At 31.9% G+C, this 17,159-nt stretch overlaps 2 protein-coding genes across 2 annotated transcripts in view; one reads left to right on the top strand and one right to left on the bottom strand.

Annotated features, from left to right (window-relative positions):
- LOC105178200 (glutamate decarboxylase) overlaps nucleotides 1–8,184 on the bottom strand; it is a 9,483-nt gene extending 1,299 nt beyond the window's left edge. The window contains 7 exon segments of the mRNA XM_011101613.2: nucleotide 1; nucleotides 4–283; nucleotides 1,380–1,432; nucleotides 2,101–2,354; nucleotides 2,564–2,979; nucleotides 6,047–6,251; nucleotides 8,055–8,184. The exon segment at nucleotide 1 is cut by the window's left edge and continues 197 nt beyond it. Coding sequence (XP_011099915.2) covers nucleotide 1; nucleotides 4–283; nucleotides 1,380–1,432; nucleotides 2,101–2,354; nucleotides 2,564–2,979; nucleotides 6,047–6,251; nucleotides 8,055–8,140 — 1,295 coding nt within the window. The 5' untranslated portion in view covers nucleotides 8,141–8,184.
- On the top strand, nucleotides 11,152–15,525 carry LOC105178399. The gene is made up of 8 exons (XM_020699146.1): nucleotides 11,152–11,247; nucleotides 11,438–11,958; nucleotides 12,093–13,458; nucleotides 13,547–13,871; nucleotides 14,004–14,265; nucleotides 14,356–14,560; nucleotides 15,055–15,193; nucleotides 15,434–15,525. Exons 1-8 carry the CDS (start codon nucleotides 11,152–11,154, stop codon nucleotides 15,523–15,525), a joined length of 3,006 nt encoding a protein of 1,001 aa, XP_020554805.1.

Here is a 17,159-nt window from a genome sequence, read left to right as displayed (position 1 = left end):
GTCTCTCAGCAAGAGTCCTTGAAAAGTCCTCCCGGACAACGACACGCAAAACAGTCACATGCTGTGCGTCAGGCGGCATGGTGTATGCAGGGACAATCCACCCAAAGCGTCGGAGCATATCCGAGATCTCAAACTCGTTGTGCCGACTATGGTCCTTGAGGCTGAACGCCACCAACGGTACCCCATTGTCTTTGGACACTATGTTGAACCGCCCCGTCTGTTCCAGGCCTTGTTTTAGCAGCGTTGCGTTTTCTTGGCAGTTTTCCATGATGTTACGATATCCCTACAGCGTCCACTCGACATTATACAGCTAGTGGGTAAAAAATTACATAATCATCCCATAAAATTGGTCGGTTTTACTTATAGTCCCACATCTTATAATATTTTTTGTTTTAGTCCCCGTCTCTGTCCCCACTTTTGTAAAGTATAGCATGTTTGGTCCTTTTTCTTTCTATTCATTAAAGATTAAATGAGGTAATCGCTTCACATACACGTGGTCGTTAAATCTACGTTCTGGAAAAAAAATAATTTGGGAGATCTTTTTTCATCCAAATAAGAAGTTGGGTAGTTAAAGCAAAGATTTTTAGGATATGGGATCAAAAGTGATACAATTTTCTTCGAGATGCAGATATAACAGCTACGTGAGCGTGTGATATCGCTATCCCCGTTAATTCTTTTTACCAAAAAAAAACGAAAAAGGACTAAATGTATTTTTTCTGTAGAAATCAACATGTTGCATCTTATAAAAGTAAGGGCTAAAATTAAAATCTTGTAAAATGAGGGATTAAATGTAAAACATACTTATCTTATAAAATTAAAAGTGCAATTTCGCCATAGTTATAGTGTATGTAGTGTACTTGGTATTATCTGTACTATCATAAAGCAAAAGGGGTCTTATATATACAAAAGGATAGTTCTCATACCACTCACACTAAATTTTTTAAATACCCAAAATGCCCTTTCATTGACAGAACCTATTTAACGTCCCAACTCATACTGAATTAACTATTCAATCCCGTCCATTGAGAAAATTAATTCCATGCAATTTACTGCACTCACAAACTAAATTTACTCAATTTTGTTTAATTTTATTATAATTAAATTTACAAATAATATATCCGTATTTATTTTGCATGTAAATATAATCATCGCTGCTATAATATATATTGTACAAACTTTCATTTTTTAATTTATTGACAATTAATGCACCAAGAAAGTTAACAATAGCTTTTGCACGTGAGGTTGTAAGACAATGATAAACTTTAATATACAGGTATAACACGAGTCTTAATAAAATAAAAATACTAATAAAATTATGCGCGCAGATATTACGTGACGGGATGTCTAGTCATATATATGTGAACTTGTTAGTGCCTTACCTCATAACCTAAGCGGATAAGTTGATAGTACTGAGCAATTACTTGACTAGAACCTGCAACATCAATAAATACATCTCAATTGTATAATATTGATCCATGCAACAATTAATATATACGTAATTATGTGTACTTGCACGTGGTTATGATGATCCAACTCATTTTGTTGAGTGTGGAATTCTTGACTTCTAATACGTACCAATTCTAAGAACATGAAGCCAAGTGCCTAGTTATGGTTACTTAAAAAGCTATCACTTACCTTTTAAGCTCAAGATTCACACTTCACAGAAAATTACAATTTTGGTTTGGGGTGGCAATTTTACTTATGTAGGAATTTATTTTGATGATTTTTTTTTTTGTAATTTTAAAAAATTTCATATATGGAGGATAAAAATGATCAAAATTTGGTAAAATTGCCACCGTAAAAAAAATCTGATTAAGCTGGTTACGTGCACTTTATTGACTATTTTAGCGAATTATAATCATTTTTATTCTCAATGTGAGAAGTTTTAAAAATTACAGGACAACTGCAATAATAAAATTCAGATAGGATAATAAATTGCAATTTGGGTTTAATGCAATTTAACCCTTGTAATATTATAAATAAGCAAATTATTCTCTTATAAAAAAATAACAATATTTACCCCTCACCCTTTTTAAAAGGGGGGGGGGGGGGAAAGAATGATGCATTAGTATGTATGAATGAGAAAATAGTTATATATACCTTTAGAGAAGTTGAGGGTGAAAGTGGGCTGATCAGCCCCAAGGTAGTTAATGTGGAAGATGAGTTCTTCAGGCAAGTCCTCTTTACTCCTCCAGATGACCCACCCGATGCCCGCGTACACCAGCCCGTACTTGTGCCCGCTCACATTGATACTCTTCACCAGCGGCAACCTGAAATCCCACTCCAATTCCGGGTACAAAAATGGTGCGATGAACCCGCCGCTTGCTGCGTCCACATGAATTGGTGTGTCCCATCTGTATGCAAATTCAAAAGCATTAGTCGCGTTTTAGTTATTTCACAAAGGAGTTTTCGAAAATAATTTTAGTATTGCACGAATTAATTTTAAAATATTTGCACATTGAGGACACAACGGCTGGGATATTGCTGGAAAGTGCACGTGACTAGCTTAATCGGGTGCACTCTTCAGCAAATTCCGTCTATTTTCGTCATCATGCATGCTTACCCTGTTTCTTGATTCTTTTGTACCAAGAGGTCATTGAGGCGCTTAACGTCTTCAAATTCGCCGTTGAGGGTGGAACCCAAGATAGCAGCAACACAGATGGTGTTCTCATCCACCATCTCGACAGCCTTCTCCGGGTCCATCACATAGTACCCGTCGCGGAGTTTCACCTCCTTCAGCTCGACTTCAAAGTAACGAGCGAACTTCTCCCAGCACACTTGAACATTGGCGCCGGTGACGATGTTGGGCGTGTCGCATGGTTTGCCCGCCTCTTTCATCTTGTTCTGCCATCTCCTCTTGAACGCCAAACCGGCAAGCATTATGGCCTCTGATGATCCAACTGTTCCAACCCCAACTGCTGCCTCTCCATCTCCAAGTGGGGCATTGAACAGATGTGCGATCATGTTAACACACCGGTTCTGCATTCGAAGCCATCAACCATTTACAACTTTAAGAAACCTCAATTTTAATAATGTCTATATATTAATTGTTGACAATTGGGGTTTTCGATAAAAGAATAAAATTTTATTTTGAGTGTTTTTTGTAACTTTAGAAAACAAAAATAAAACGAATTATTTATTTTAAGCTAAACAAACATGTTATTATTACGTCTACAAGATTTCAAAGTTTTCGTTATTTACACAAGATAATTACATCATATTCAAGATAAAAAAAATATTTTCCGGTCTAAATATGACTAATTTGGTAATTTTAAAAAATTAAGGGACTAAAGTGAAAAATCAAACTAAATAGACCATTTTACACTCTAAAAAGCCAGAATTCAGCCGCATTTTCACTGAAACATTGTCAGAGAGATTAAATTGAAACAAAAACTAAAGTTTAAGGACGATAAAGTTAAGAAATGAACTTAAAGGACTAAAATAATTTTAAATGTAAATCTCAAGGATGAATTACATTATTTTTCCAAATATTATCGTCATCCGTAATTTAAAACTTTTAGGTCCTATTAAAGTTAGAGTGGATTGAGGCGAATCTCGAGTTCGATAAAATTCACCCTTAAATCATCTTATTTTCATCCCTAATTTCAACATTTTGACAAGAAAAATATATTCTTTATCTATACTAATATAAACCTCTACACTCACAAATAGTAGTTAATGATACCGCTGCATTAATTTTTAAATATGACCATTATACCCCTAATTAGATAATCTTAAAGTTCAATTTCACTTACTTTTTATATACAAAAGTAACTACATATCATTTTAGCATCACTACACCAATTTTTTTGTTGTGTCAACAATAACTTCAGTTGATTTTTTTATTTATTTTTAGATATAATTTATTGGTTTATATATTTTATTTTAATTTATAATATCTATACTAATATAGAAAAGAAAAGTCCTCTGTACTCATAAACAGCGATTGGTTGCCACACCAATTTTTAAATATGACCATCATACCCTTACTTAGATAATCTTATAGATCAACTTTAAATACTCTATTTTTTTTTATACAAAAGTAACTCCATATCATTTTAATATCACTACACCAGTTCTTCTGTTTGTGTTAATAATAACTTAAGTTGATTTTTTTTATATTTCTTTTTAAATATAATTTGTTGGTTTATATACTTTATTTTTATTTATAATATATTTTAAATATAAAAAACTATTTATTATATGCATGTGAAGATAACAAGCCACACGGCGATATTTTATTATATACACGCAAGAACGACGTACCACGATGGCTAGTTATTAAAGAAGAGCACACTTTTTGTGCCCTCCCGAATTATGGTCTGTCATTTATTTTAAAATTTTTAATTTAATTGATTATTTTTAGCTTTTTTATTTACCATGGTCTTCTATAATTACCTTTTGATAGTTATCTTCTTTTTCTTTTCTACTGTTTTATTGATCCAAAAGTTACGTATTATCAATAATTCTTTTATAAGTTAAAATACTAATATTAAATTATTACCTAATATATATTTTTCCGTACTTTGTACTCTATAAAATTAACTAACATATTTATTTCAATATTTTATCTTAAATAATTTTTAAAAAATTTACACATATATAAAATATGCCATCTTTACTATTAATAATAACGGGAAAAAGAAAAAAAGGTGTAAATTTTACTTAAAAAAATATATTATAAATTTTACTTATTTTTTACAAAACTAGCTGTTATGGTATGTTGTTCTCACGTCCATATAATAAGTAATTATTTACGCGTTAAAATATATTATAAATAAGAATAAGATATATAAACGAACACTCACATTTTAAAAATAAAATAAAATAAAACTAATTTAGAAATATTATTGATACAAAAGGAATTTGGTGTGGATGAAAATTTTCATATTAGTATAGATATATAGTATAAAACATATAAGATGAGAAGAGAATTTGAATAGGGGTGGTTGAAAGTAATGACATTTTTGGTAATTTGAAAAATTGATGTCACGGTGTAAATAACCGTCATTTGTGAGTGAAAATAGAGTTTTATTTTTTATACAGTATAGATATATGTTCTTGAGATTATAAACTACACAACCCTATTTAAAGGCAAAAAGTTACACAAAAAACACACATCCTGATATACATTACACTAACACTTCGAGGAATGTATTTGTAATTTTCAACGGACATATGAGATTTGTGTGTTTTGACCTAAATTCAATGGGTGTCAATCGGGATGCAGTGTTATTTCGTGAACCCTGATAAAATGCCTTTTTCTCCCCATGTCTCGAAATGGAAAGTTTTAATTTTGTAATTATTAGGGGTGTCAATTTTAACTTTTACGAATGTATTTTGACAATTTTCGATCATGTAATTTTAAAATTTTCACACTTTTAGGATAAAAGATGACCGAAATTTGCACGTGACTTAATTGCTTAATGGGATACGAGCATGACCAGCTTATTCCAACATATAGCGTCTATATGTTAATTAGAATAAAAAATAGGATGAATTACAATGATCTCCCTTGAAATTTGACATAATTATGAATATCCCCTTTTTGTTTGAAAAATTATCAATACCCCTCTAATTTTATCTGCCATATAACAATTAGCTCATTCCGTTAGTCTCTTTTAGGTTTTCATTCATTTTGTTGCGGTGAACTGACCAAAAGCCTTTGTGAACTAAGAATTATAACTTTATTTACTTTCTAAATTTTTTTTATTGATTAAATGGATATTTTTTTTATAATTTTTCAAAAATTCTCATTGACTTCATCCAATTCTTTCTACAAATTTTTTAATTTTTTATAAAAGAAAAAAATATAATAAAAACATAGTTAACAATTTCATATTTTCGTCCAAAGATCACACAATTTCATCAAACATCAGGAGCGTGTTTATAATTTTTCAAATAATAAGAAGGTATTTACAATTATACTAAATTTCAGAAAAAATTGTTATAATTCATCCTAAAAAATATAATAGGATTTGGACTAAAAAATCAAATCCAATCAGGAACAGTAATATGAATTAATGGAGAAACGGAGGGGACTTGCCTGTAGCTCAGTGGTGACGGGGTATTCATCCATGTCAACGTAGTTCTTGTTAATGGCAGCCATTATGAGCTTGTCGCACTCGGGTTCCATCCATGTCGTCACAAAAGAAGCCAGGTTCAGCCTCGGATTCCCATCCAGCATTAGCTCATCGTTTATGATCTGGTATGCTGCTTCCTTCGGAATCGACTGCTCCGCCATCTTAAACCTACATTCATCAATCACAAAATATATTATGTATTAAACTACCGCATCATCTAAAAATTTAAATCATTAAAAAAAAAATCAGGATTAAATGTGATTTACCCATTGTAAAATTAGACAAATTTAGAAATATTCATATGAAAAAAAATAAAAATACAAAAAAAAATTCTGATGTAGAAACCACCCTGGATTGGGCGGCAGTTGGGGATGGCAATAGGGCTGAAGCAGTCGGGACCCCAGCCCGAACCCACCCCAGTCGTACTATTCTTAGCGGGTTCGGGTTCAATTTGGATCCAATGAATAGGAACCCGATTGGGTCTGCGGTGAATCTCGAGTTTTATTCTGTACATGCTCCGAAGCCATCCCGTTATTTTTTTTGTTTTAATACTTTTTACTATTTGTATTTATATATAATATTAGTGGAATGTAAATTCTTAAACAATTTTGTATGTATCCAACTTTATATATATAAGAAATGCAAAATATGTACGTTTAGTTGAATGTATTACTTGTATTATGTAATTTATTTTAGATAAAAGACTGTGTTAGAGTACCTAAATTAAAAAATAATATTACTTATTGACAAAATAAAAATCTAGTTGAATGTATTATTTATATTTATATAATTTATTTTAGATCAAAAATTATATTCAATTTCAAATGATATTACTTATTGATAGAAATTAAAAAAAGTAGATGAATGTATTATTTCTATTATATAAATCATTGCCTATCAAAAATTATGTTAAAATACCTAAATTTAAAATGATATTACTTATTGAAAAAGTAAACATTTTATTTGAATGTATTGTTTGTATTATAGAACTTATTTTAGATAAAAAAACTATGTTGAAGTACCTAAATTTAAATTGATATTACTTATTGAGAAAATAAAAAATTAAATGAATGCATTGTTTATATTATACAATTAAATGTATATGGAAAACTATATATATTAAAATCCATAAATCTAAAATGATATTGGTTATTGAGAGAATTTAAAAATTACATGAATATATTTTGTTGTATTATTTAAATTATTAGATGAAAAAACCATGTCAAGATATCTACATCTAAAATGATATTTTTTATTCAAAAAAAAAAAAAATAGTTGAATGTAGTTGTTGTATTATTTAATTTAACTTTTCAATATGTAAATAACTATATCAAATTCATTAATATTATTTTTATTAAGTAATTTGAAACACTTATATAAGATACAAAATTAAAAATCAAGCTACAATACAGTTTTGTTTTAATTTCATCTTTAACTTCACTAATTAGTTCATTAACTCATTCATTGATTCTCTCAGATCTCACTTCTCTCTCTTAAGCCAAAAATGATTTATTATATACACGCAGAAACGACGTGCCAAAAACAACTATTATTATAAAAAGCAAAGCAGGGGCGGGGGCAAGGTGTGCCTTGCTCGAATAGGTCTCAAATCCAGGCAAACACGTTCCAAACCCGTCCTGTTGCGACCCCTAGAAGCAATATGCATCATTTTCAAATCATGGGAGTTTTTGGTATCTTTTATATATATATATATATATATATATGTATTCAATTAATTCTAATTTCACATCAGGGTAAGTTGTACCTAACCCAAAAGAATTATAAACCCGTAAAAAATTTCTTTCATGAATCGGGTGGCAATAAGATCATTCAACACCAAATTTTTTTTATTCCACCCAACTTGAATATCATATCAGACGATCCACTCATTCAGGAGTTTAAATAATCAGAAAACAGAATTATTTAATATATATTAATACTTTAACACGACAATCTTTAAGTGGAAATTACCTGGGAAGAACGGCCCGAACATATCGAGAAGCAAAAGTGGAGTGGACGGAGACGTCGGTTTCGGAGGTGGTCTTGGAGAGAACCATGGTGTCTGCACAGACTATTGCAAAGGATAAAACAGAATAGGGAGCAACAGTGTTTGATTAATTGTCAATGCTGCAGGTTAGTTCAACTTATATAGTGTGGGTTGGGGGAAAATAGAAAAAACTGTTTTTTTTTTTTTTTTTCAAGAAAATGATAATAGTATTTACTATTAAATTGAATGTATTAAAATAAGTTGGAAAAATGTAGGAAATGGTAAAAGAGTGGATGGCTTCCAATATTATCGGCATATCAATCGATACTGTTTTTCAGGTACATAAAGTTGCAGAATCGATGATAATATTTATATGTATTATTTACATTAAATATGGTGTTTAGAGAAATTATTAAAGTATATGGGAAAAAAATGCATTATAGGATGTTAACAAATTCAAAAAAAATTAATGAAACTATAAAAGAAATACAAATTACGACTTATTGTATGTTAAGAAGTTATAGAATAAAATTTAAAAAAATATTACTCTCAAACTTTAATTTGTAGGAAAAGAATAAGGCTAAATATTTTAGTTAGTCTTTTAAATTTGTATTTAAAATTATTTCAGTCCCTTAAGTTATTTTTTAATTTTAGTGTCCATAAATTTTAATTTTTTTTATCTCAATTTAATTTTTTTGACCATTTTTCGATGAAGACATGACTGTATTTTAATTTTTGGGAGGGTAAAATGATCACTTTAAGTTTGTTTTTCTCATCTTAGTTTATTTAGTTTGTAAAATTATAAAATTAGTCATTTTTTTTAAAAAAAAATTGTTTTTTCCTAATATTTTTTATAAATCACTTAAGGTGATTTTTCATTACAAGATATGAGAAATTTGTAGAAAGGTTAACACATATTCTTCGGGGTAAATTACAATGCCTTTCTTGAAATTTGGTATAATTATGAATATTCCTTTGTTGTTTGAAAAATTGCAAATACCCTCATTAAATGAAAGATAATTATATAGCCTCTAGATGATGAAGTAGACATTACTATTTTACCCTTGTTGAATTTTTTAAAAAAATAAAAAAGTATTTAAAAGATATAAAAAAATTAAGGGTGGGTAAAATAAATAATTATTAATTCATAAAAATATTTTCAAAAATTATAAAATACATATAAAATTGTAATATATAATTTAAAAGGGTATTTTGGCCGATTCACCATAAAAATTGGATGAAAACCCAATGGAATGGGCTCATTGTTAGAGAGATGTTGAAATAATAGATATTTATAATTTTTCAAACAACAATAAGGTATTTATAATTATGCCAAATCTTCGGATAGGTAGTTATAATTTACCCTATTCTTTATGTAGAAAATACTAAGGAAAAAAATTATTTATCCTTAGATGCATCGAACAATGATTTATTTTATCCGAAATTACAAAAAGCCACGTGGTTATAGATGTGCATAATTTACACAAGATAAAAATATATATATATATTTTCAGGCATAAAAATTTAGAAAAAAATTATAATAACCTTTTAAAATAAATATTATACATATATTTATATAATTAAAAAAAATCTAATTAAAAAGAACATTCTGTCAATTTTTTGTTCGAAACCTAGACAGTTATTGATAACTATTGCTAAGGTTTTAACTTTTTTAAACATTTAATAAAGAGACTTTTTTGTATTTTCAGTATAGTACGGGGGTGAATATGAAATTTACGTGAGAAATAAAGAGAAAGTTCGGTAGTTTCCCTCCATACTCCATAGACTGGATCACCAGTAGAATGCATGGAATGAACGAAGAGTCCCAAATCCAATGTAAGCGATTTGTATTCCGACTCTTCATTTCCATTGACATCACTCCCCATGAAGGAACCCCCTTACGTATTTCTCCCTTTGAGCTCTCCCAGGCTTTCGATATTTGTATTGCCACAATCAACAGAGAGCGATAAATTTTGGGTGCGTGAGTCTGTCGGAAATGGAGAAGGGCGTGCTGTGATCTTGCAAGAAGACTGTAGTAAGTTAGTTGCTACATTTGGGAGCCATACTTGACTGACTTCTCTTTAACTTGTCCCCTGTTATTTTTCATATTTTCCCGGAGTTCTGTTCTCGATTTTGTCCGAAAACGTCTTCAGGAAAGCTTTTCCTTTGATTTGTGGAGCAGGTTTGTGTTTCCCTGTTCTCAAATGAAAAAGGAAAAAGAGGAAAAATATGAAGTTTTGAGATACCCGTTGGGTTTTGTATGCGCTTCTGTTTGTGCAGGGAAGAAGATAAAAGAGGAAAAAGAATATACAGTAAAACCTCTATAAATTAATAATCTTGGGACCATGAATTTTTATTAATTTAGAGAGATATTAATTTATTGATAAATTAATATTTTATTAATTAAAAGAGAGACTTTTTAAATTTAACAAATTTAGTACATATGTATTGAAAATAAATGAATTCATATATGTTTCATTGATTATATTCATGCATCAATCAATTCTTTGTAACTAATTAAATGTATTCATGTTGTATACAATTAACTATTATATTCATAGACGCATGTATCAATTTATTGGAATTACTTAAATATACATGTTTACATTAATTCGTTGCACTTAAATAACTATTATAGCCAATTAATACATGTTTACATTAATTCGTTGCACTTAAATAACTATTATAGCCAATTAAATATATTCATGGATGATGATGAAATGTATACTATATAAATCTCAATATGAAATAAAATAAATTATGACACCTAACCATGTCTTTTCTTTTAAAAGGCATCGCAAAATCATCCTTGAATGATCAAATGCGTAAAACATTACAAACTTCATATTTTAGTAAATTACCATAATATTTATAATTGTAATATTTATGAATTATTAATTTAGAGTTATAATGGGACCTAGTATTTATAAAGGAATTTTCTGAAAAATTATTATCTTATTATCTTATCGAATTTGATGATTTTTTACAAAGGCCCAAGTCGGGACCGGAAGATTTTATTATTTTAGAGAGTTTATTAATTTATAGAGTATTAATTTATAGAGGTTTTACTGTATGATTTCGATGAAAAGAAAAGAAGATAAAGCTGAAGGGTTCATTGATTTGGTTTTTTCTTGGTCCTTGGCTGATGTAATGAACAAAGATCTTTACAAGGATAAGGTTTGATGAATCTGACTGTTCATTTAAGTTGCATTAATAATATTTCCAAACTTAGTTCAGTTAGTACTTTTTCATTTAATCACTGGTTAATGGTATTCTGTATCCTTTTTCTGCAAGCCATTTAAAAAAAAAGCTATGCAGTATTGATGCCTTTTCGTCTGTATGTTTTGAACAATTTGTCTGCTGCCAGGTGAGTCGAATCCCAAAGACTTTCTCATCAGCAGAACATTATCTGAAGTCATTTGTCAACCCACTTATTGAAGAAACACATGCTGATCTGCGGTCCAATATGATAACTTTGCATTCTGCTCCTGCTTGTGAAATATTTGATGTCAAAATTGTAGACTTTGGGCTTCTTAAGTACTGGATTACTGTGAGATCGAAGAAGAGTGGTGATAAACCGGGGGAGTATGAACCTGAGTCTGGGGATTTAATTGCATTGACGGACATGAGACCAAGGTGTATCGATGATCTGAATGGACCTAAAAGGCCATATGTTGTTGCTTTAGTTCATGGCATGGATGATGACTCTGTTTGTATCAGGATCCTATCTTCAAAACCCATCATTTTCAAGAAAGCTGACTATAAAGAGAACGAAACCAGGGAGAGACTCTTTGCTGTGTATCTTACGAATTTGACAACAAACCATCGAATATGGGACGCGTTGCATCTACGTGGAGGAAACAGGAACATCATCAACTCTGTGCTTAGGTTTGATCCATCTGTAAGATTATATTTCTCTGTGCTACAAGATGTTAAATTATCTCCAATATTAACACTGTGTAATTCTTACTGCATCTTTTCTATATTATGCAGATGGAAGGGAATTGTAATCTTTGCTCCAGCACTGATGTGTCAATGTCAATAGAAGCAATTAACTCAATTGGCCTTGATGATTCCCAAAAAGTTGCTATCTTGAATTGCATTGCGTTGACCAAATGTCGTCATCAAAACAGTGTGAAGCTAATATGGGGTCCCCCTGGAACTGGAAAAACAAGAACAATAGCTTCATTAATATCCGCCCTGTTAAGATTGAAGTGCAGGACACTGACTTGTGCTCCCACTAATGTTGCTGTGGTAGGAGTCACAAAGCGCTTCTTGAGTTGTCTAGCTGGTACATTAGAGCACGACACTTATGGATTAGGAGATGTAGTTTTGTTTGGAAATGGGAAGAGAATGAAAATTGATGAGCATGAAGACCTTTATGATGTATTTCTTGATCATCGTATTTCTGTCCTAGCTCGTTGTTTTGCCCCACTATCTGGGTGGAGAGGTACTCTAGACAAGATGATGCGCCTACTTGAAGACCCTGGAGGGCAGTATTTACTGTTCTTGGAACAACAGAAAGAGGAGAACACGGATGACAGTCATAGAGATGGAAATCATGATGAGGATGAAGACGAGAAAAATGACAACGGAAATGAATTGGCTGGGCAAGATGGATTAAGTGGCTCGCAAGGCAAAGACGATCTTATAAAGAATGAGAATTTCAAAAAAAATATCAAGAAGGATGTTTGGAAGAAGTTAATAATTGAAAGAACAAAGGGAAACAAGAAGGAAAAATTAAATAAAAAGGTTTCTTTACAAGAACGAAGAAAATCCAAGTGTGAAGGAGGGAAGGACTCTAGTAAGAACAAGCATTCCGATTCAAGCAACACAAAGAGCATGCCTTGGACATTTGAGGAGTTTTTTACAAAGAAATTCTTTGCTATTGAAGAGCATCTCATCCTTTGTATAGAAGGACTGTGTGCCCATATGCCTACTTCATACCTTCCTTTGGAAGTGGTGAACGACATGATTAAAGTCCTTGATCAACTCCAAGAGTTTGAAAGTTTCCTGCGTAATGTTGATATCACAGATGAAGGGTGGTTAAAGCAAGCTTTAACTGGAAAGGAAGAAATTTTATGTAGGAGCAGACTACTGTGCTTGGAAGTACTGAAACTCCTTGGTCAAAAGTTCTCAGTCCCAAAATTCTTTGAGCCCTACCTGATCAAGAACTTCTGTCTGAAAAATGCATACTTAATTTTTTGCACCGTTTCTAGCTCCGCGAAATTGCACACAGAAGGAATGACACCATTTGAATTGGTGATAATTGATGAAGCTGCACAGCTAAAAGAATGTGAATCCTCTATTCCTTTGCAGCTTCCTGGACTCCGCCATGCTGTACTTGTTGGTGATGAGAAACAACTTCCCGCAATGGTTATAAGCAAGGTTTGTAATCAACTCTAGGTTGTCCATTGTTTGATGATGTTTGAGAGCAGTTTATTTCTGTCATTGACATTTTGTTTTGCATTGACAGGTTTGTGAGAAAGCTGGATTTGGCAGGAGTCTATTTGAGAGGCTTGTGAAATTAGGATGCAGAAAGCACCTTCTGAACATTCAGTATAGAATGCATCCATTCATTAGTTTATTTCCAAATATGGAGTTTTACGGAGGCCAAATTAGAGATGGGAAAAATGTCAAAGAAAGAGCTTATGAGAGGCGCTTCCTAAAAGAAAAATTCTTTGGCTCCTATTCTTTCATTAACATAACTAATGGGAGAGAAGAGTTTGATACTAAGTCTAGTAGGAAAAACATTGCGGAGGTCTCTGTGATTGCTGAGATAGTATCAAAACTGAATAAAGGTATTCATGCTATTTTTAATCTGCAGAATTCTCAAATATTCATGAAATTTTCACACTTTATTCCCAGCTTTCACTCTCTCTTTGTTGATTATCAATATATTTGGGTTCTCATTGAACTCACTTCTTTCATAGAAGCTATTAACTCCAAGACAAAGGTCCGGGTTGGTTGCATATCGCCATACAAAGCTCAGGTCTCCGCAATTCAGGAATCACTTGGAAATACTTACAGCACTGATGCAAATGATACATTTTCAGTAAATGTCCGTTCTGTTGATGGTTTTCAAGGTGGTGAAGAAGACATAATAATGATCTCCACGGTCCGGTGCAATGGGAATGGCTCCGTTGGATTTCTTGATAATCGTCAAAGGGCCAACGTAGCTTTGACCCGAGCAAGGTAGTTAGTTATCTATATTAGCAAATACATTTACAGAATTTTGTTAAGACAAGATATGGTTAAATTTACTGGATCTATTCTATTGTACAGGTACTGCCTTTGGATATTAGGCAATGCCTCGACCTTGTTAAACAGCGGTTCGGTGTGGAAAAAACTAGTCATGGATGCCAAAACTCGGGGCTGTTTTTATAATGCTTATGAGGATAATAACTTGTCTCTGGCAGCTACCAGGCCCTTAATTGAGGTTAGCCAGCTGAATTCCTTGTTTCATATGGACTCTACACTGTTCAAAGTGGCAATGTGGAAGATATGATGCCCTTATAATACAGATTCCTCTATTTCTTCACCAATTTCTTGCTTTCGCTCTTTACCAAAATTTGTGATTTAACTTTCATTTAGCTATTCTAATAATCTTATTATGTTGGCTTATATTTTTTTCCTCTTCTTTACTTAATTTGTTGGCTTACATATTAAAGTCTTAATATTGTTTTCATTTTCAGAAATATTAGACATGAAAATTGAAGAGGAAATACCCTCAACCCCCCACCCCAAACGCCTTGATGCTTTACGCCTTTTGTATCTTGATCAATGTATAAGGCAAAAGCTATGGATAGTTTTCAGACAGCAGTGCCACTGTATCTTTACTTAAACTGCTGTTTTCGGTTTTTAAGAATGGTTAACCGGACACTGTATCTTTACTTAAACTGCTGTTTTCGGTTTTTAAGAATGGTTAACCGGATTTTTGGTCCGATTTGGTTAACTGAACTGAACACTCCTGATTTGATGTAGGGATTGATGCTTCCTCTAACATGGCCACTTGATACAACGTCCGGAAGTGCTTATTCTAGTGACAGTCTGCGTGGTGAGCTGTCTAGCCGACTAGCAGCAATCAGTTTAAGGGATGAGCCGAGACCAATCACCTCACAAGGTATAACTAATGACTGGTTTCTTGAAATATGTGTTGTGAACTTTGTTTAAAGAGGATAGAATTAGGCGTAGCATTTCGACGGCCAGCCAAATCGACGCATTCAGCTTATGGTCATAACCATTATTCTGACAGTATCAGACCAGTCATGGAAACATCATAAGAAAATGCACTCTTACTTTCTTACATATTAGGATGTAAAGATTTCTGACTGGAAAAACTGATCCCTTAACTCTTTTCTAGTATCTCTTTCTCACGGGAACAAAGGGAGAAACACGAATTTCAGCAAACGTCATCGGAGGCAGAGCAGTCAGAACAGGAAGTACAACAGCTAGACGAAGACTATCTCTCTTCAGGTCCATCTCATTGGGATTTTGAGCACAAACTCCTCTTTGTAGAATGCATGCCGGCAAAACTGTCTGGCTATGTTCCTTTCGGTTTCGATGTTGTGATGGACTAAACTATTTTACAGTTGTTGAAGAAGGGACCATCTTTTCTATCACACACCTCATCATTCATGAAATATCTGCAGTGCCTCAAAACACAGCATATACTGTTCAACATTATATTTTACAGCCACACATGAGTCTTTTCCAGGTTCTGTTTCTTTAAACAGAAGAGGGAGACTGCTTTCTTTGTATCATATTTCTAGTTTACTGCACTGAGGAATTTGAGGACTTTGAGTGCATAATGCATACAGATGGAATCAAAAGATTACTTCAACTATATATAGGTGATGGACTTGTGAGATTTGGATTATTTTTTCTATAGCTTTTTTTGTTCATGATGATTCCGAGGGAAAATTGTATTTTATGTCCGATAAGTTAGCGTTTTTTTTTTTTTTTATTTTGGTCTTATTGTTTTTTTGGCTCACGACATGTTATATGTCGTAACTCCAAAATATTTATAATTTTACGTCTAAGTCTTAATTTCATTAATTTTTTTTACATAAATAATTTTAGTTCACCTCAAAACTTAAAGGAGCTCGTGCATTTTGTTTTTATTACAAATATAACGAAATTAAAGTTTGAGAATAAAATTTCAGACCTTTTGAAGTTGTTGGATGCAACGTGGTGAGTTCAAAACAAATGAGACCAAAATTGTAAAAAGACTCACTTGTGGGACGTAAAGTGCAGTTTTTCCTATAAATTGGTTGTCCTCAAATTCTAGTCCTTTTTGTTTTAGATTATTCTATCGATTGATATTTTAATTTTTTTGGTTATAAATTTCAATAATTAGTAATTAATATATCAATCATTAATATCAAATATTTATAATTATTGCAGTAGATAAAGAATTATTAAAATGGAACAACAAGAAGACTCTTTGACAGCTACAAAGATGAAGCAAGGAGAGAAAAGAATTCATGTTGCAACTGTGATCAAGTGTGTGTGTGGTTGGGCATAGATGCAGGAGCTTATCAAGAAGACATGACAATCTTGGGCAATGCAATGCCTGGAAAGACACCAAGCTTATGGGAGGAATATACAACTGCTCACAATCTGCACAAGAGTTGGGGTGCTTTTTGGAGTATAACATTATTAGTGGGAGGTAAATCGCAATTAATCATGATAATTTAGATAAATTCTAATAAAGTAGATTATATTTTTAGAAAATTGGGATATTGCAAATGAACAAATTATCCCTCTATGAAAGAATAATAATAATATATCCCATGTACTTTTTAAAACGAAGCAATTTGTCTTCCTATCTAAAGAGGTAAATTGCTTAACTTTAAGAACAATAATGAGAGTAAATTGTTGTATTTTCTTAAAAAAATACAGAAAAATAAATTATTTAATTATTTTTTATAAAAATATCTGTATCTCCACTCCAAATATCATTAAATTGGCGAAGGTTGATCAAAATGTAAATAATAAAAGAGTTTTGTACAGAAGTAGGAGGGTTGAAAGGGTGTCGACCCAGTGCGTACAGCTGGAAAGCCCATTTCCGGAAACTGAAAATTGCA

Source organism: Sesamum indicum, linkage group LG15 (assembly GCF_000512975.1).
Source record: "Sesamum indicum cultivar Zhongzhi No. 13 linkage group LG15, S_indicum_v1.0, whole genome shotgun sequence".
In the NCBI taxonomy this organism is placed as follows: domain Eukaryota; kingdom Viridiplantae; phylum Streptophyta; class Magnoliopsida; order Lamiales; family Pedaliaceae; genus Sesamum; species Sesamum indicum.
Note: the sequence above shows the minus strand (reverse complement) of the source record. Positions and strands in the feature narration are given on the sequence as shown.